At 45.3% G+C, this 20,526-nt stretch overlaps 1 protein-coding gene across 14 annotated transcripts in view; it reads left to right on the plus strand.

Annotated features, from left to right (window-relative positions):
- The window catches only part of MAP4 (microtubule associated protein 4), a 166,448-nt gene that overhangs the window by 129,434 nt on the left and 16,488 nt on the right, over window positions 1–20,526 (plus strand). For 13 of the 14 annotated variants that reach the window (XM_071734492.1, XM_071734485.1, XM_071734494.1 and 10 more), the window contains 4 exons: window positions 14,077–14,177; window positions 15,078–15,287; window positions 16,731–16,908; window positions 20,372–20,431. In XM_071734492.1, the coding sequence (XP_071590593.1) occupies window positions 14,077–14,177; window positions 15,078–15,287; window positions 16,731–16,908; window positions 20,372–20,431 (549 nt within the window). The remainder of the gene's footprint in view (window positions 1–14,076; window positions 14,178–15,077; window positions 15,288–16,730; window positions 16,909–20,371; window positions 20,432–20,526) is intronic. The other variant, XM_071734496.1, reaches the window with a different exon arrangement.

Below are 20,526 nucleotides of genomic sequence, written 5' to 3' on the forward strand. Positions count from 1 at the left end.
AGCAGCCAGGACAAAGAGAGGGAGGAGGCGGCGGCCAAGAAGGAGAAGAGAAATGGCACTGATGGAGCTGCTGGGGTCGAGCCTCCAAAAACCAAATGCACAGAGATGGAAGGCAGCAAAACTGCTCCACTGGAAAGAAAAGAAATTGAGGTCAGCGGTGTGCAGAGCTCTCTGTCTCCCAAGCAAGGAGATTTACCATGTGATGGTATGTTGCTAATTTTTACCTTCCTGGGAAACAAGCAGACAGTGGCTGAGAAGCAGCTGGCAGACTTAGAGGCTGCAGACAGAGGGTGGGCAGCTCATTGTACCTGAAAAGAACGATGCAGTTGAGGTTCCTGTAGTTAGAACAAAGGATGTCTCTTTGGATAGCAGGAAATGGAGGAAAAAAGAAAAAAAAAAAAAAAAAAGTAAAATTAAAATAATTGCCTGGCTGGTTCCACAGCCAGCCTTGGATTGCTGCTGGGATCCTAAACCTGATTCCAAAATGTGTAGTATCCTCTCTGGTAATAGTTCTGTCTTCAGCATCCTCTCACCACTCCCTCTTGTGAGCACGGGCACCCTTCTGATTTGCAAGCTGGCTTGGTAGAGGGAGGGCATTGTCAAAGTTAAAATGTGTGTTGAGAAGATGTGCAGGTTGTGCTTTCCTCTTACCCTTTTGTGAGCACCCTTTGGTATTTATCTTGGAGGGGGCATGCAAGAGTAAATGGGTAGAATGGTTTCTCTGGTCCAGCTCTCCCTGTTGCAGTGCTGAAATTCAGGAGTGGAATTTTTACTTTCTGGAACCTCTTTCCCAAAACCCCAGTTACAACAGAGCCCAGTGTCAAAAGCAGCTTGTTTGATTTTGTGGTGTTTTGTTGTTTCAGTAGTGGTGTGAGGCATGAGGTCAGTCTTCCCGGATTTAAAATCTGTGAGAATAGTAGTTACTCTTTGTTTTCCAGCCTGGAACAACATCTCTGTGCTTCTTGCCAGCTTCAGCCAGCAATAAACCTGCTTTTTTTCCCAGATTTTGGGGGTGAGGATGGGCTGTGTGCTTTGCTGGCCACCCGTATTAGTGAGAGCTTTGCATGGGGAGAGGAAAGGAAACGTGTCAGGGAATAAAGGCAAAGGACTTGTATGGGAATTTTTGCACCCAGTGACTGCTGTAGCCAGCTGGTTTGTTAAACCTTCAGAGGACTGAAACAAAACTTGAAATTAAGACCCCAGCATGAAAAGGGGGATTGCCACGCTCAACATGGGTAGGGAGATGCCTGGTTCAGGTAGAGCTCCAGAACACTGCATTTGGCTCAATAAGCTGAGCTCTCTGAAGCAGTGAGTGTGGAAAGGCAGTTTCTGAACGAGGTGGTGTGCTGGGAAACCAGGTTGGAGAATTGGTTCTCTTCTTGGGTTTTGTGGTGTGGTAGTGACACCCAATGGTCAATTGGTTGGCTCCTGGCTGCCTGTGTGAGGCTCCAAGCATCCCTCCAGCTCCATCCCTTCTTCCTCCAGCTCTCATAATCACAACACAACTATGTCCTGTCTCTAACTGGAGTTTTATTTCTCTCTAACAATTCATCATAATGATCATAAAATCATTCTGGTTGGAAAAGAGCTTTAAAGCCATTGAGTCCAACCATTAACCCAGCACTGCCAAATCTACCAGGATGTTTCAGTTTCCAAGATCTGTGGTCAGAGCTCTGCTTTGCCAATACAAACCTCCCTGCTCTGAAGTGCCAACACATCTTATCTTCTTCCCTTTCCATTATCTCAGTGTCACCTTGTTCCTTACGGTCTCCTGGGTGCACAGATTCTGAGTAACTCTGGCAGCTGTGAGATGAGGTGGTGTCACTTTTGGTGGCAGCGCCTCACGGGTTGCAGACATCGCTCCTGTGGAGCCTGAACAGAGATGTCAGGTCCTTTCAGGCAGGCAGGAGTCATCAGTTCTCCTGTTGATAGCCACCAGAACAATGTGGTGACCTCCTGGCTGCCAGCTGCAGCTGGAGGGGACGCTGGAAGTGGCTTTGTTTGGGCACAGTATGTCCTGTGCCACTGGGTGTTACCTGTGCTCAGTGCTGCACCTCAGCATTAAGGGGTCACCGAGGTTCTCGACCCCTTAGGTGTGACACGGGTGGAAGTGGTGATGGCAGCAAACATGGAACTGTGCAGCCCTCCTCGTCCCAGAGTTTCTGGGGTGGTGAGCTCTGCAGGCATCTGCTCTGCAGCTGCAGCTTCTTTACAACAAGGCAGCTTTGGTGGCCTTGGCAGTGTTGAGGTAAGAGTTGGACCTGAAGGTTTCTCTGATTCTGTGATAGGGTGAGCAAGGAGGTTTGTGTTGTGGATGAGGAGGAAACCAGGTTTGGGTGGATTGGTAAATTCTGTCAAGCTGAAGAGGCATCTGTTTCAAAACACAGTTATGTGGGATCTTTAAATCTGAAGAACTATTTAAGACATCATCTAGAGTGGATTGACATGTTTTCCCCAGAGGGCTGGAGCATCAGTGATGTAAAGGTCAGTGAAAGATAGGAACATGCCAAGTCTTCTGCTTGGGTTGCTTTTTGCAGATGCTCAATTCACATTACTGAGGGGGGGTTCAGCACTGAGGTTTAGAATTTTGTGCTCTCCCAATCTTGATTTTGAAAGCTGTTTGTCATCCTTTTAGCCACAGACCTGAGTCTGAAACCATACATCAGGAACTGAGTTAGCAGACAGCTGACTCTTGCCTGGGCAAGAACCTGAGAGAGCTGTCACTTCTTTTTCATTCTTCTCCAAAATTATCAGCCCGTTAGGATTTGGTTTGTTCTGTTGCTCTGGTGTATTCCCCCATGGAATAAAACATTGCAGCAGACAGAAGAAAAAATGTTTTCTTTGCTTTATGTATCTGTAGTTTGGCAAGAATTTTTGGAATGCCAAAGAAACCAGACAGAAATTCCGTGGATGTTTCCGAAATGCTTTCAAGCTTTCTGTGATGAGCTCTTGCTTCCTCTCCCTTGTTAATAAGCAGAGAGATGATTAGAATAAAAATAACTGCAGCAAGCAAGCAGCCTTGCTGGGAGTGTGGGACTGATTCTAATCCTGCCCTTCCTGGTTTATTCATGGCTAAATTACCCATTCTTATCCTTACCAACCTCCCTGCAGTGTCACCCAAATGGCCAACATCTCGATTTTAGAAGCTGGAAATTGTGGTTTTCCTCCTAATTCCTCTATTTTCCTGCCCATTCTGTCTGTTCATTCTGAACTTTGTGCTTATGTTCAGGGTAACAACTTTTGTCACTTGCACCTTTTTTCATCCTGAAAATTCTTGGAAAGAATTGCCCAACCTGATTCTATTCATTTTCCTGGTGTCCCTCACAATTTCTGCCCAAAGCAGATTCCCTCGGTCCTGTCCAGCCAGAGTTTGTTTGGTTTGGGTTTTGGCTTTTTGCTAACTCTCAACTACTCCTGGTTTTTTCTTTAATGTGATCAAGAATTGTACTTAAAATATTTATGCCTTGCAGCTAATGGGAATATAATATAATGGGAAATTTAGTTCAATTTCATTCTAAAAAATTGTCAAAAATATGTCCCTTTTCAAATCTCTCACGTACCCCACGGGAGGTATTTTAAGCAAGGAGATCCTGTCTGTCCTGAGCAGAGCTGAGCTGTAGGACTTGTCCTGGTCCCTAATTTCATGTGTAATTGCTGCAGATTCTCAGCAAGGCAAGTGGCTGCCTTGTTTCCTGCCCTGAACAACAGATTTGATTCATGTTCAGTTTGGACAGAAGCTGTTGTGTGATTTATTGCACGTACCAAAGAGGTCAGCCCCTTAGCTAAGCCATGGCACTCCCCTCACCTTCTGCTTTTTCTTATTTCCATCAGTTTTCCTCCATCTTAAAACACTTTTTGCTCTGAAATACCAGAAGTTCCAGGCTCAGTTGGGTTGGGGCTGTCACCTCATTGATCCTCAGCAGCTCGTTGTATCATCTTGGTTTTCTGACTCTTATTTCTTTGTAAACCCATGAAAGGTGTGCAGTCCAGCCCGACTTCTGAATCTTCTGCAGGGTGAGGTTGGTTTGTTCTTTTTGTTTTGCAGCAGAATATTTTGTGATTTAGATAACTACAGAATCCACAACTTCCAGCATGACTGAGTCGGGCTGCAATAATCTTATCACCTCAGGTTTGCACAGATTAAATGATGGGATTAGGAAATATCAACCTCATAATGAATTTATGATACTTGTTCAAATAACATTAGTGGTGGGGATGGTGGCTTGCTCACAGGGTTCCTTGTGAGCTTCTGGTGAGAAAGTAAAGAGGTTGTTGACTGGAAGTTCTGACCTGCTGTACGTGTGTTCAGCCTTGAATGGAAAACCAGCACTGGCATCTCACAGGGACTGAGGTTCAAACTGATGCTGGAAGTATTGAAATCATTCCGGAATTCAGGTGGGTTCCCAGTTCTGTAACACCTCCAGCTCCTCCTCCAAACCAGCAGAAACTACTGGCTGGCTGTTCAAGGGATGCTGCCTGTGCTTTACAGCTGCTGGGTGAGCTTTGCTCTTCCCCTTTCCCTAGAGAGAGAGCTCAGCAGATCACAGACTGGTGTGGGTTGGAAGGGACCTTAAAGATTCCAACCCCTCTAGATGGGAAGGTGGGAGGAGATGTACATGAGAAGAGCAAGGAGATGTTCAGCCATGGAAGATGGGTTGAGGGCAGCACATGCTGGTCTTGTTGTAGGGATGTTGTTGATAGCCATGCACTGCTCACCCTGGAAATTCCTGCTGCAAGCTTGAGGTGGGGTTAAAAAATGGAATTTCTACAGGTGGGTAATCAAGGTCTGCTGGATAGTATGAAGGTACATAAAGTGTTGTGCTTCAAGTTCAGTGTCAGCCACAGATCAGCAGAGAGAAGGTTTAGAAAGACCCCTCTGCCCTTGGATGATTGGTGGGACCTTTGTGCTTGACAGGATCATGTTTGTAGTTATTTTGCCTTTTGACCAGTACAGAATTAGCAGTTTTATGTCTTCAGACACTGCATCCACCCCGGGTGTCCCCAGGCTCCAGCACTGCCCCCAGCAGCTGCCTGGAAATGCACTGAGGTTCCAGCAGTGTTCAGCCCAGCCTTAGGACAGACTGAAATGTGAATTCAGGTGGTGATTCTTCATTGGTCCCTACTCACCAGACCTTCTGACACTGCTTCAGTTCATGTTGGGGTTTTGCTGGAATTTTTAGTTCACCATTTGCTGGGGGCATTGACAGAAAGTAGCAGTTTGTGTTGGGGTTGTGAATGTGCTGCCACTTCTATCAGTGGAAAGGGAAAAGCTAATGATTTGTTTTGCTTTTTTTATACCCAGCATCAAATTTTGAGCTCAGCATCATGGTCAGAGAATGTTAATGGCTCTAAATTGCTGATTTCAGTTCATGCCATGTTAGGTAAACCAGGCGAGTAGTTGAGGTTGTTCTAGAAGAAAAGGTTCTGATTTAGGATTTCCCTTCAAACAGAGTCTTAACAAATCAGCCTGGGTTTACAGGGTGCAGGCAAGGAGGACATCTGGTTTATTCCTCGATTCTTGATGACAAGTACAAATGTACACATTGATTGAGTTGCATTTGGTGCCAGAGAAAATGCTTGCTGTGCTGTATTTGGGTCAAGCAGGAGACATTTTATTTAGCCTTTTCTGGATAGGAGAGAGCAGATCAAGGTTGTATTTCTGCTTAAGCAGAGATTTGTTCTATTTGGAGGTGCTTTTCTCGTAAGAGCCTTAAACAAAAATATTTTATTTTATGGTGATTGTTAAAACAAAGCATCTCTTTCTGGCTGGGGATGGATGAAGAGAAAGCTCATGCCTCTCTTGGTTTGGTTCTGAGGTTGTTTACATTGAAGAGGGAGAGTAAAGATGGTCATTGCCTTATTGCTTAATCTATTTCTCTTAATGGATTTTCAGTTGATGACTCTAATCCCCATGAGAATTATGGAGCTGTTTCATTGAATGATGTTTTAGTTCAGCTTAGCCTGTGGAATATCCCTCGCTGGGGATCTGGAAGATGAGTTCCTGGCCTCCTTCAAAAGCCTGTTGGGATGTAGCCACGAGGCCTCATCTGTTTTGGAAGCACAGAAATGAGCCAGCCTGGACTACAGGGGCCAGGCAGGTGAAATGCAGGTCCTAAAAAATGGCAACAAACACCTTACCCAGCAGGATAGGGAGGGGGTGAGAGGATTTAAGTGATACAGTCTCGGGTACCCACTGAAATGCTCATTTAATTAGTCAATAAAGGGAGAAACAGTTGGAAGAAAAGTCCCACCACCAGTTGGACTTGGTGATGCTAAAGGTCTTTTCTAACCAAAAAGATTGGATGATTCTATGAAAAAGGAAAACAAGAGTTAGCACTCTAAAGATCTTGCAGAGGCACAGTGTGTAATTCCTGTCGGCCTTTAGCTTCACTTCAGCTCTTCCTACCCACAGGAGCAGAAAACAGAAAAACTCCTTTCAGACTTTTAAGCTGAGCCTAAGATGTTATCCTGGGGCCTTCACCTGTTCCTTTTGATGAGGAGAGTGAATTTTTGGGACTGGTTATTCTTGATCTTTAGGAAATACACAGCACAGGCTTTTGTTCCGAGTTCCATCATTTCTAAAACAATTCAGTAACACGGTTTAACTTTAAAAAGATGCTCATGGGGATGTTTCTGCAAGTACTTCTTCCCAATTTTACAGCTTTCGGGAAGGGAACATGAACAGTAAATCTTTTCATATTTAATGCCTGTTTGGTTGGTTTTATTTTCACACAGTAACAGCTTTCACAAGAGAGCTGTTACAGCAGAACTGACAGGGAAGGGCTCTGAAAGACTGGAGGTCTCCTGGCTTCCAGCTCAGTGTCACCTCTGATGAGCTGTAGCCCTGATGGTTTTGTGTCTATACTCACAGGGAAGGAGCAATATTCCTACTGCTGTAAGGATTTTATAGGGTTGTAGCTGTCATAAGGAAGCTTTTCTTTGTAGATTCATTCTGCACGTGCATTCTGAGTGTGATGTGTAAATCTGCATGTTGTCCTCTGCCTCAAAAAGATTGTCATAGAATCAGAAGTATGGTAAAAGTATTAAAGCTAGATTTTAGAGAAGAGCAGATTTAGATTGGATGTCCCAAAGTCCTTCCCATGAGGGCAGTGGATCCATGGCCCAGGCTGCCCAGGGAGGGGGTTGAGGCCTCATCCCTGGAGATGTTCAAGGTGAGGCTTGAGGAGGCTCTGAGCACCCTGATCTGGGTGAGGGTGTCCCTGATACTGCAGGGCTGGGACTGGGGGACCTTGGGAGGTCCCTTCCAGCCCAAACCATTCTCTGAGTCTATAAATTAAGGCATCACAGTAGTTAATGTGGGCAATGGCCAAACCATAAAATCGTTCAGGTGAGAAAAGACCTGAAAGATCATCCAGTCCAACAATAAATAATAAATAAATATTACTTAAACAATAAATAAACTCTCTGTAACATTAAAGAGAGAGGACTTGGAGATACGGTTGTGTTTACTGTCTATTAAGTCCTGAATGACACGAAAGTTGTGAACAAGAGAAGGGTGCTCAGTTTTTCCATTATGAGAATATGGGTCATCAAGCAAAAATAGCAGCAGCAGATGAAAGCAAATGATGCTGGGTGACTTCTGAGCATTTCACACTGAAGCTGTAAAACATCTTGTGCCAGGAATGTGTAAATTGAGTTGGTTTATTATTTTTTTTCCTTTACTGTGAGACTACTCAAATATTGGAGGAGAAGCCCAAGGTGTGGCATCTCAGTTCTCAGAGATGCTCAGGCAGTGATTGGAAAAACCCCTGAGCAAGCTGATGTCATTTGGGTGGCAGATCAGCCTGAGTGACCTCCAGACATCCCTTCCAGCCTACATTGTTCTCCTATTCTAATGTTAAATGATGACATGGGCTAAAAAAACTGTTGGGCAAGCGTGTGATCTCCAAATTGCAAGTCATGGGCTGGTGAGAGAGATTGTTTGGAGGAGAGCAGGGTGTTCTTTTTCTCCTTATGATTAGGAAATCTATTTATAGTTACTCCTAACAGGGCTTGGCTTCAAGAAGACATATGATGGATTAATTCATACAGTGTGGTCATCCTCTGCTATGTAACTGGGAGAGCCACTTGGAGGGCTCTTGTTTAAGCCTCAACTCCAAGCCACCTGTAAGTAGATCAGGTTGCTCCAGAGCCATCTGTGTCCCTTCCAGGTCTGAATGTCTCCAAGGATGGAGATCTCACAGTCCCTTTGAGCTGTGTGTGACCACCCTCACATTGAAGTTTTTTCCTTTTGTTTGGAAATCACAGCAGCTGTGGCTGCAAGCATCCCGATCTACTGGGACCTGTTGGGTTGGACTGGTGACCTCCAAGGCCCCATCCAGCCTCGATTGCTCTGTGGTCCTGCATTGCTTGAGCTCTGTGTTGTACCATGCAGGCAGGTTGCTGGCTTCTCCCAGTACCCCTGTGCCACAGCTGTAGTTGCAGTTTGAGTAACGAGTTCAAGGTTAAAGTCATGGAGCTTTGTGTTCACTTTCAATACATGGGTTTGCTCCTGGTTCAGGGTAGGCTCCTACAGCTCCAAGGAATCATAGACAGGTTTGGGTGGGAAGGGACCAGGGACATCTTCAACCAGATCAGGTTGCTCTGAGGCTCATCCAACCTGACCTTGAATGTTTCCAGGGATGGGGCATCTGCTGCCTCTCTGGGCAACCTGGGCCAGCATCTCACCACGCTCAGTGTAAAGAGTCTCTTCCTTTTATCTGCTTTAAATCTCACTTTCTTTTTGCTTGTTTCTTTGTTTGTATAAAACCATCACCCCTTCTCCTGTCACTACAGGCCCTGCTCAAATGTCTGTCCCCATTTAATTCATCTGGAGGGAGGTTCTGAACATCCTTGTGATACAAAGGGGGAAATGCTCCATTTTCCAACCACCTGCTGCTGTGGGAAAGAGAGACAGAGGAAAAGCTTTGATATCAGAGTCTCATGGTTTAGGGGATGGTGGCTTCCTGGGGATGCAGTGGGATGGGTTGGGTTTGAATGATTGATTGTAAGCTGTGCCTGAAGGCTCCTTGGAAGGTTGTTCTCTTGAGCTGTGTTAGTGGTGGAGGAAACTTTGGAGAGCTCAAACAGGGATGTATTTTTAAAGTAACAGTTTGTTTAAACATGAATACTGAGCTTGGTACGATAGCTTTGGTCTTTCATATGGCTGATAAGGTAGCTGCTCTACAATCTGTTCTTTCTTGGGAAAAAAAAATACCCCTCTTAAAACTATTTTATCATCAACTTCAGTTGCTTTGTAACACACTAGCTTTCTTCTAGTCTCTCTTCTACCAGGAGAGTAGCAGCAGGTACAGAATTAAGAGGTGTAGGATAAAATATCTTGTCTTCCCATACACCAGAGCAAGTAAATAACTTGCTAGGAGTGGCTGCTGAATCCTTTCAGGAGGTGGTGCCTGCTCCTGGCTGTGTGGATGGCCCCACATGCTTTGTTTGTGTCACAGAATTTAAACTTGGCTGGTGTAGGCAGAATTATAAATTTCCTCATTTCTCTTTTTGGGTTTTTTATGTCTCACCCTGCTAATAAGAGACCAACAGCTGTTATGTTATCCATCATTTTCAGATGGGTAGGAAGAGGATTGTCTCCTTCTGTAACAAGGAGCTGAAGCTTATTTTCTTGTAAGTGTCACTTTTGGCCCAGATCATCTCATTTTTATGCTTAATTCTGAAAAATCACCCCCACTTCCCACTTGTTTGTTAGGATCCTTGTTCCCTCTGACTTCAGTTTCCTCTGAACACCACATGGTTTTGTTTGCTGGGGCCTTCAGCCAGCAATGACAAATACCTCGTTTCTGGTGACAAATTGATTTAAAAATTATACTTTTTAACTTGTTATTGTCTCTAGTGTGCCTTTGCCAAATGGCACCCTAGACGTGTGGAGTGGACACAAGAGATGGGCCACTGGGCATGGCCAACACGGGGAGGCCTCTGAGGCTTCAGCCACCAAAAGGTTCAATTTGTGGGGTGGGTTCTTTTTTAATTAATTGTAATATCACTGAATTTAACAGATTTTTATATGGGAAGACAGTTGTCTGACAGCAAGGCTGCATCCACCAGTGCCAGACTCCTCCTGCAGCAGATGAGAGTGAAATCTCGTCAAGGAAAAACATTGCCATTAGCTTGGGTATGCAGGGGAGTTGACTTCAGCTTTTTCCTCAGAACTGGCTTGTTTTGTCTAAAATAGAAAGATAAGTATTATAAATATGAGGTAACAGAAGCACAGTGTCCATGTGAGAAGTGCTTGTCAGGAACCCAACCATCCCTCCTTGGACTGCCTGGAGGACACTTAGGATCACTGTGACAGGAGATGTAAGCACCACTTATCAAGTTTGCTCTTTTAGAGCTGATACCTGTGAGACCTCAGACATAATTCTGGTGTTTGGGGATTTAATCAGTCTTGTGGAGTCGTTTGTTTTCTCAGGGGTGCTTAGATATGAATGATTTCTTTCAGTGTTGCTCTCAGAACTTGTGAAGCAGCAATGCCTTCTGATGGTGTGACCTGACACATGGAATCCATAGTTCTGCTTTGCTTGGAGAAGACCTCTGAGACCCTTGAGTCCAGCCCTTGAGTCCAACCCTTGGGTCCAACCCTTCCCCCATCCCTGCCAGGGCCACCCCCAGCCCATGTCCCTCATCCCCACATCCCCAGGGGTTTCTCTGAAACCCCTCCAGGGATGATGGGGACTCCAGCCCTGCCCTGGGCAGCCTGGGCCAGGCCCTGACAACCCTTTCCAGGGAGAAATTCTTCCCCAGCTCCAACCTAAACCTGGCACCACTTGAGTTGTGCCCAAAGTTCCTCTTGTCCCATCCCTTGTTCCTTGGGAGCAGAGCCCGACCCCCCCTGGCTCCAACCTCCTCTCAGGGGGTTGCAGAGAGCCACAAGGTCTCCCCTCAGCCTCCTCTGCTCCAGGATCAACACCCCCAGGGCCCTCAGCTGCTCCTCACAACTTCTCCAGACCCTTCTCCATCTTCTCCAGCCCCTCCTCCATGCTCTCCAGACCTTCTCCTTGTGCTCCAGACCCTTCCCCACCTCCATTCCCTTCTCTGCACACTCTCCAGACCCTCAAAGTCTCTTTTCTGACCCAGAACTGACCCCAGGATTGGGGGTGCAGCCCCAGCAGTGCCCAGCACAGGGGGGAAACAAAACGCAGCTTAAGTAGAGCTCAGTTCTGCTGTCAAGGTACAGACAGAGGATGTGTTTCACGAGGATATTTCACTTATAAAACTGGACTATCTTAATGATTTAATAGGGGGGCAAAAAGGTTTGATTTCCACCATTGAGAGCATAATCAGTGAGTGGGCTGGGTGAGCTGGGTCTGGCTGTACCGAGCAGCTCCCCGCTGCAGTGAGGGGAAGGGGCTCTGATGGCAGGGGTTTGCCTTCGGTTTTTTTTGTGGAAGATGCCAGACTGGAATGTCCTTCCCTCTCTCCTTCAAGCCCCTTTCCCCGGGCAGCAATTCAGTTCTGGGTGCTGACTCAGCCCAGCTGAATTTTCTCCATCAGCGGCCGCCGGGAGGAACCGGAGCCGCGGCGGCTGCGGAGGAACCGGGCTCAGGGCAGAGCAGCTCCCAACAAAGTGGCTTTGACACATCTTCCCGAGGTTTGTCGCCAAAAACGACCAAACTGAAAAGTCTCTTTAAGAATTCCTGCAGACTAATGAACAAATTTGATGAAGATTTGGCAGCTTTTCCTAATATTTCCCCATAACTCAGGAAATCTTCCCAGGCAGCTCGCTGCTCTGCACGGCTCAGTCCCCTTGTAATTAAACAGTGAATGGAAGCAAAGGGTTGTTACACAAATTGAGGCAGCACAAAACAAAACTGTCCTCCTGCCATCCCTCAGGGTCTGTGTGCCCTGGGATACCCAAGGCTGTGAGCGAAGGAACCTGGAGAATGCTCCTGTGGCCCCTGGAGTAGGGAAGTTTTCCACCCATCCCTCCTGGGCTCATGGTTATTATTTTTTGATGCAAGTTGCTTCACCTGTGTGTGTGCTGTCCTCTAGCTCTGTCAGCTTTGGGATGCTGCATTTCTGGTTTACATTTTAAAACTAAGAACAATAATCCTGGTTGTTCTGCACTCCCTGATAATCTTGTGTGTTGAAGTTATTCACTCCCAGTTTCTTGTTCAGCAGCCCATATTTGAGTAAGTAACGTGTAATGGCACAAAATTCATGTTGTTGGTTTGGAAGCATGGGAGCTGCTGAGTTTCCATCCTGCAACTTTGGAATTTCAGGGGTTTTTTAGGAGCTGCATGAGGTTCCCTGAGCAGACAGGTTCCCGTTGCTGGGTGGATGCTGTCATCAAGCAGAAGGTTTGATGTTGCTGCTGAATTAGCTGAAATCACAGCGACATGAAAGAAAGGGAACTTCCAGAGGATGGAAAGGCACCTTGATGTCTGAGATATTTGAGGTTGGTGGGATTCAAAATGAAGTCATTCCCAGGCCTGGGATCCCAGGGTCAGAGAATGGTCATTATTCAGCAAAGAGAACCCATCAACAACTGCTGCTGCTGTCGATAAAACTGACAAATGAAAGGAATGAGGGAGAATGTAAAGTCTTACTGAAATGCAATGGAGAAAACTAGTATAGAGGTGCCAGTATAGATTAGCTACCAAAAAAAATGGGCTTTCTAGGTGAACATGAATGATCCTTAAGCATTTTGCATTAAAACTGGTGTCCACTGTGTGCATTTTACTCCTTGTATTTCTTCGCAAATCCGTTTTATGCCTAGGATGTTAAACCCACTGCTGCAAAACATTTAGTATGACCCACAAGCTAAATGGCTAGAAAGAGGCTAATGCAATGCAAGGAAAAAAAAAGCCTTCAAGACTTAAAGAAATAAATAAACCCAGCCAAACCCTCCTGCTGCCGAGCAGCGCCGGGGCAGACAGAAGGCACGATTTTATTTTGCTTGTTTTCAATAGTGGTGTTTGTACCAGAATTGAACTGTCCTCTGAGACTGCCTTCAAGACTGACACGCCAGAAAGTGTGTGATATAAATAGTAATTTTCAAAAGGATGTGGCAAACAACCTTTCCTCTGCTGGAATCGTTAGGCTATTGTCTGGTGGGCCCTCGGCGTGCGCCGCGGCATCACAATCTGTTGGGTTGTTGTAAAAAGAAAGGGCCAGCACAGATTGGCTCTGTTTTAATCCCCAGCTGACACGGGGCAGGGTGTACATCTGCGAGGGGCTCTTTGCACCACGGTCTCCATCAAATTCAACTCCCCCAGGAGCCGTGGCAGAAGGCGGCTCATCCCGGCACAGTTGTGCAGCAGCACCACGGGGAATCCGTGGGCTCAAAGCTCTTTCTAGGGAAATTGCTTCTTGCGTGTCTCCCGGTGCAAAGCAGCGTGGCAGTTCTATGGGATTTGTAGGATTTAAGGAGGAAACTTGGTAAAGCTGCTGCTAAAGGAACATTTTGTTATCTTCTTTGCTTTGGAGGGCAGGAGTTGGGAAGTGCAGCGTCACACGATGGTTTCAACACTAGCGTGGGTTGGTGTGATCCACCCGTGTTGGAACCAGCTTCCCATGTCCCCACTTTCCTCTGCCACCTTTCCCATTAGCAGTCTGGAAATCCTTCCTGCTCCCAGAGAGCAGCAACACCTGGATGTGGACAGGAGGAAGGGCAAGAGGAAGAAACGGCCCTAATGATAGGAACAGACTAAAATCTGTGCCCTACTTCAGGATAAATCATCATGTAAAACCTGCAGGAGGTCAGAACATCACTATTAACATTCCAACAATTTATTTTACTAACTCAAAAGATGGGAAGGTTTGCTATTTTAAACCAGAGGGTCTGCTTTCTGTTTTTCCACTTGAAGCATATGAGAAATCGGATGCTAATGGCATCTGGATGAGCCTGTCCTGTTACAGGGAACATCTTTCTTCCTATAGATGTTCTGATTTGGGAGAAATTTTTGAGAAACAGCCCATCTGTAACTTTCTCAGTTTTGTCTCCTCCTGCTAGTGTGTTGTATAATAGTAAACTAACTAAATACATATATATAATTTTGTTTTTAATCTCATAGTTAAGAAGTCTCCCTTCCTTTTTTGCCTTCCTAGTAAAACCAGAAGAGACCAAACCAGCTGAAGCTGTGACAGGGAATGATATCACAGCACCTCCCAACAAAGAGCTTCCTCCCAGCCCTGAGAAGAAGACAAAGGTAGGTGCCATTTCACATCCAGCCTCTTCACTTTTAGGGTTTATCAATTTCCCAGCTTTTCTGCTTCTTAAGTTTTGGCAACATGAGTTCTGTTTTCTGAGCTGCCATTTGTGAGCCCCTTTTACTGAAACAAAGACATCCAGTTGGGGAGCTGCAAGCAAACAACTCAGCCTGGAGCAAATGTGCCTGCAAATGGGTTTTAAAGCTTCATTGAAATGAATCCCCTGGTTGGTATGGGTGGTGTAGAAGTAGTAAACACGTATGGCAACACTTCTGCTGCACTGAGACTGTCCCACTTGGTTATGACACAATTATTTGCGTTACACTTGGCATTCCCAGACCTCCCTCAGGATCTGAGGACTCTCCTTTTAGGGCTGTTTATGAAACGTGAGATACCTACTTCCAGCAGCTTGCAGCAAAATCCAGCCCCAGATTCTTAGAGCAGCAAGGGGGTTCTTGGTACCCTCACAGGCACTGGAGCTGATCAGATGAGGATTTAGAGCTTGCCACCCCTTTGTATGCACGGAGTTGGAAAGCAGTGTCCTGTGTATTGCACACAGGAGTGGATGCCAGGAACCACCCAATTTCTAATCCCAGCTTTACCAGAAGTTCCTTTTGTTGCTTTGGATGTCTCTGAAATAAATCCTGTTCACTTGGAATTGATGGCAAAGCTGCACTGAGCTCCCAAGGCAGCCTGCTGCTGCTCTGCTTCAGCTTGGTCTTTTTCGTAGGCTCAGAAAACAGAAAGCTAATTATTTTATTTTTTTTCTCTTTCGTTTAAAATTATCATTTTTATGTTCCTGCAGCTCAATGTTTTGGTTCTCAATGCGCTATTTTTTGTTGTGGTTTTCCTTGTTTTGTTTTTATACCGGATTTTGCTTTTCTTGAAAAAACTTAAAGCCTGCGGCCTCCACACCATCTGCCAAGCCTGCAGCAGCGAAAGCCAGGCCCCTGGCTGCTACCAGTCCCAAACGGCCAGCCTCTGCCACTCCTGGCCCAAACAAAAAACCCACCAGCCCTACTACAGGTCCTACTTCAGCCACTCCTAAACGCCCAGCCACCAGTACTACACGTCCCTCCACCCTCACTACAAAAGAGACTAAACCAAAGGTAAGGAAACCGCTCGCTTGTGTGGGGGAGCTCCCAGAGCCTCCCTGATAACTTCCCAGCTCTCTTACCCAGGAGTCAAAACATGAGTCTAGAGGGAGTCAGGGGAGGAGCAGCTCAGGACTCACTGAGCTGTGGGAGCTGTGCAGTTAGGAGTAGCAACCTCCATTAACCCCCTTGTACCATCAGATCCCAAGTGTCTCCTTGTGGCATCACAGAGAAAAAAAAAATGAAACTTGACTCTGTTGCCACCATTGTCCTTGTGGACTGGTGTGAAGTACACAGGATTATTCTTTCTTTCTGTTACTGAGAGGGGAGGAGATTTTTAAATATAGATTTATTGACTGCAAACATCAGATAAGTGCAGACAAGAGCATGGGAAAACTGAACAGAGACCTTTGATACTCATACTGGGAGGGGAAACAGTTTGAACACTTCAGTATTTCCCACTGATTCTCTGGCATCTTAAAAACTGTAGGAAGAGAACTGGTAATAGACTTGGGTGCTTAGGAAGTACTGGGGGTTTGTAATTCTCCAATGAGAGAATATTTGTGGACGATTCTCAGTGTCAGTCAGTTCAGTTCTTGAAGCCAGAGTGGGGAAGCCACGGGTAATGTGAAGAATGGGAAATGTCCCTTGAATTTTCCCTGTGGTAAATTATTGTATACTAGAAGAATTCAGATTTGAAAGAGATTTGCTAGCATTTCTACACACTGAAGCATGAATAACTGCATTTGAGTGTCTTTTAAAACTAACTAAATAAAAATAACAGAGTGTGAAAGCACAGGCAGAAATCGGTACTTTTGCTGTGAACCAGTGTCTTCAGTGTTTTTGCATGATTCTGAATTCCCTTTTGATTGAATCAAAATCTCCTTTGTTTCCATACATTAATTCAGTATTTGAATACTTATGAGATGAGTCAATTAACAGACTTACCAGGAACAGACATGGAATAGTTTTCTCAGTGAGGAATGAATCGCGGACACTTAATTCTTGTGTCCACAGTGTTCTAATAGATGCCTTCCTAGCTTAGGCATCATTTCTACTCATGAAGGAAAAGAAATCTCTCCCAGAAGCATTGCTAGTGGACTGACATTTTCCATTTTGCCAGAAGTGAGAACTTGGCTCCCATCTGTCAATGGCCTCCACACATTAACGCTGTGAATCGATTCATATATTCAGCAGGGTCCATGCTCTGTGTCCTGCCCTGAAACAGTCACTTGCTTCTGCATGCCTGAATTATATTTTTTAATCTTCTGCATGTCTGAATTATATTTTTAATCTTCTTCATGTCTGAATTACAATCTTCTGCATGATCATGTTTTGGCGCTGCCTTAACTCACACCTTCAAGTGTTCAAACAATTGATTTGAGGCTTTTTGCTGGCAAATGCTTTGAAGAGACCCTCAGTGCAGCAGGGGCTTTAATGTCCCCCCTTTATTTCCAGGTTTCAGATGCAAAGTCCACGGAGAAGAGGACCTCCCTCTCAAAGGCTCCATCATCTGCCACTCCTCGAGCTCCTGCCCGGAGCACCTCCACCACCCTGAAGACAACGGCGACATCGCCGGTCACTGCCACTGCTGGCACAAGAACTACCACTGCTTCCCCACCCAAGAGGCCAACCTGTGAGTCCCCTCTTGTTTTGCTTCAGGAGATCTCTCCTTCTAATCATCTGCAAGTTTCTGTTTGAGTAGCACCACTGGTTCATGTTCTGGTGACTTTCTCCTCTACCCCAATGACCTTTTTCTGTGTTTAGGTCATCCCATGACCCCATCAGTTTATTAAAAATAGTTTCCTGATGACCAAGCTTCCAATCTACAGGTTCAAAAAAAGGAAAAAGCCAAAACCTTGAAATGTAGTCACTCAGGAGAAGCTGTAGCTGCTCTAACAGCAAGGTGTAAGCTGGTCAGTCAGGAGCTGGCCTGAGGCTTAGTGCAGGATCAACCCTTTCACACAAGACAAGACCCAGTGCCAAGGCACAGGGACCATAGCTCAGACTTTTTTCTCTCAAGGCTTCCCCTTCCAAAACCAAATCTGAATGACTTTCAGGGGTCAGCTTGGTGTGAATCAGGGTTAATGCAATTACTGAACACACTCAAATTCAATAAAAAAGATGCTATTACTTCTGTATTTTGCCACCCTAGCAGTCAGAATAAACACTAACACCAGTTGAAAACTTGGGAAAAGCAAATCTCCAGAAGAGGACTTGAAGTGCATCTGAAAAACAGAACAGGTTGAGCAGAAGTGGAGGCTTTTTACTAGTGCAGGAAGAATTTGAAGCTGAAATTTCATCAGCTTCACCAGAAAACTGTGTCCTACCCCTGCCAGAGAGGGAACCCCCCCAAGTTCAACAGCATGAAACACGAGCAGCATATTAGCATCTTTTCACTCCTTTTAGTGGAGCTTGAGAGATTTAATGTCAGATCAGAATAGAGTTAAATGCTCTCAAGTCTTTTCCAATAACCAGACCTCACTGGCCAACTGTGCCAATGAACATGTAAACCAATACCACACATTGGTTGCCTTGTTCTGTGAGTCCCAGGGTATGAATCTCCAACTTGTCTTTCCCAAAAGAATAGTCATGTTTTAACTATGTTGAAATACATTGGGCTAAATGTCCATTCCATACGCTGTGCTCTGGGGGAAAAAAGAATTAATCCTGGGCAAAGGAAGTGTTGCACATTCCAAGAGCCCTGTATCTAAGCTGAGCCCGTGGACATCCTTGCAGAATGAATTTTGTGTGGTCCTTTATGCAAACTGTAGCCCAGAATGCTGAATATGTTTTAATGAGTGCAGTTAATTCCTCCTTCCAAAATGGAGACACAAAGAAAGAAGTGTTTGCTGGTGACATTTGAAAAGAGATGGAGTTGACGATGCAGAGATGCAGGAGGGTTGTTCCAAGTGGCAAGATGTACAGAGGGAAGAGGCTTCTGCAGCAGTGAGGGTGGTGGGACACTGCCAAAGCACAGGGAGAACTGGGTGGGCGAGGGAAGAGATGAGGTCAGCTGGAGAAGCTCCATCCAGGGAGAAAGCAGTTTTGTCTGGATCTGGAAATGCACAGAAACGTCATGAGTGGTAAAAGAAAGGAGTCCTGGTTTGGAAGAGGAGAAAGCCAGGGTGGGAGAGAGGGTGAACAGCACTGTGGGGGCTGAAGGGGGTTGCAAGGAGCCAAACACTAACTGGTCAGCTTAGCTGGAGCACAGCTTCAGGTAGAGCCATAGATGGAGACCTGGATCTCTTCTCATCACAGAATTGTCAGGGTTGGAGGGCCCTCTAGGGATCATCTGGTCCCACTGCCCCACTAGAGCAGGTGACAGTTCAGTTTCTCATTACCCACCACTGAGACTGGTGCCAGGTTCCTGGCTGAAGATGGGATTTCAGAAGGACATCTGCTTTGGCTTTTCTGTCCCCAAAGACTTTCACTTCCTTGGGGTTTGCTCAAGTGTTCAGTCATTCCCCCTGTTTAAAAGTCTGTGGAGGGTGGCTTGGAAACAATTTTGGTTTTTTTTTCAGGTACTAAATGTCAGTCATTTGCTCAACAAAATGAGCCATGGCCTACGTGGCATTTGATTTATTATTTGATTGCTGTGGTTTTACAAGAGCACATCTCCATCTTTCAGATCAGAAGAAGATCCAAGTCTTGGCCTGTCATTATAGAGCATTTTCCCAGCAACTTTGTCATTCTCCAGGTTTTCAGCATCACGTGCTAGTAACACTGACAGAAGTGTTCCAGCATTCAGTTCCCCACTCACACAAGTAGAAATAACATCTCTTTATATATTAAAGTAACATATTAGTCCTCTCCAATGTATAGAAGTCTGAGTCTGTTCTGTCCATGCAGTTTTCCCCATTAAAGTTGTGGTCTCCAGGAGAGAGATGGGGTTGGTTTGATGGGACCTTTTTTGAAGCATTTGGTATTAATTATAGATCTGTCCCTTAGGCCTTATTAAATTATCCCAATGTGTTGCATCTCGTTGGCTGGTATCCTGTCTGGGTGTTTAATTGAATGCTTTTAGCAGAGTCTGGGTGGAATGATCCAGACTAACTTGGCCTGTAGTTATCTGCTGCTTTTGCTTGTTCTTCTCTATACCCTGCCAGCTACTTGGTTTAACTAAAAACTCCAAGACTGTTAATGGAAACTAAATATTAGAAGATGGGGGGTTGTCATGATTTCTCTCTTAGATTTTTTTTGTTTTGGTTTTTGTTTTCAATTTTTCTTTCCTTTGGCTGTTGATATAAACTAAATTTTAGCCAGTCATCCATCATTAGTAGGACAAAGGCTAGGATTTTGTTATCAAAGAGCTCTTCAAAATAAGGTCCTGATTTTCTTTTTCAGTCTGTGATTTCCCTTGATCAACTTTATGTGTGGTTTTATTCTGCTTTGAGAAATATAGACAGGTTCCTGCTTTAGACTGTCCTCTGCCTATGCAGAGTGTAATCAGGTCATGATCACTGATGTTTGCCCAAAGGCAGAGTTCAGTTTCCTTATTGATTTTTGCTTTTATACAATTATAATAGGGACCAAAATATGTACAAGAAAACTGGCATTGGTTGGGACTGATCAAGCACTAATACCAAGCTTACAGATGGGCAAATTTGGGGTTGCTTTGACTGTTTAGTCAAGAAAGGTGATGGCATTTTAGTTGGTTGGTGGGCTTTTTGTTTGGTTTCATTTTTTTTTTTAGAAATGAAATTGAGATGGGATTAAAATAATGTCAGTGAGCACTGTCAGATTCAGAAAGTTATTTTAAGAAAAAACAAAATGCAAAGCACACTGCAGGTGTTGCATCATTGAACGGTGACCCTTTTGGCAAATTGATTGTTTTGCTGGAAACCCTGAGTAGTTTTTGCTGTTGCAATGAGGAGGCCCTCAGCCAGGTGTCCAGATGGAGCAGTTAATTCCTGAGATGATTTCTTTCCAGCAGCAGGTTAGAAACGGGGACCGTGGGTAAAGGGGCCTGTGAGTAGGTGAGGGGCTGCAGAGAGCCCCTGAGCTCCAGGGGAAGCTGTGCTGGGACTCCAGACTTCTCCTCTGTGCCAGCTGGCTGCCTCTCCTCAATCCTGATGGATGTCTTTTCTGTTGGGCAGCTATCAAGACCGAGGGGAAGCCTGCAGATGCCAAGAAGACCTCTGCAAAGTCGTCATCAGGTAACTTGGTTCCATTTCCATCTACGTCAGATCCCTCTTGTTGGGGGCTGTGTTTCTGAAGCAGATCACTGTGCATCTTTAGGACACTTGAGGAT

This window comes from Heliangelus exortis, chromosome 2 (assembly GCF_036169615.1).
Source record: "Heliangelus exortis chromosome 2, bHelExo1.hap1, whole genome shotgun sequence".
Lineage (NCBI taxonomy): Eukaryota > Metazoa > Chordata > Aves > Apodiformes > Trochilidae > Heliangelus > Heliangelus exortis.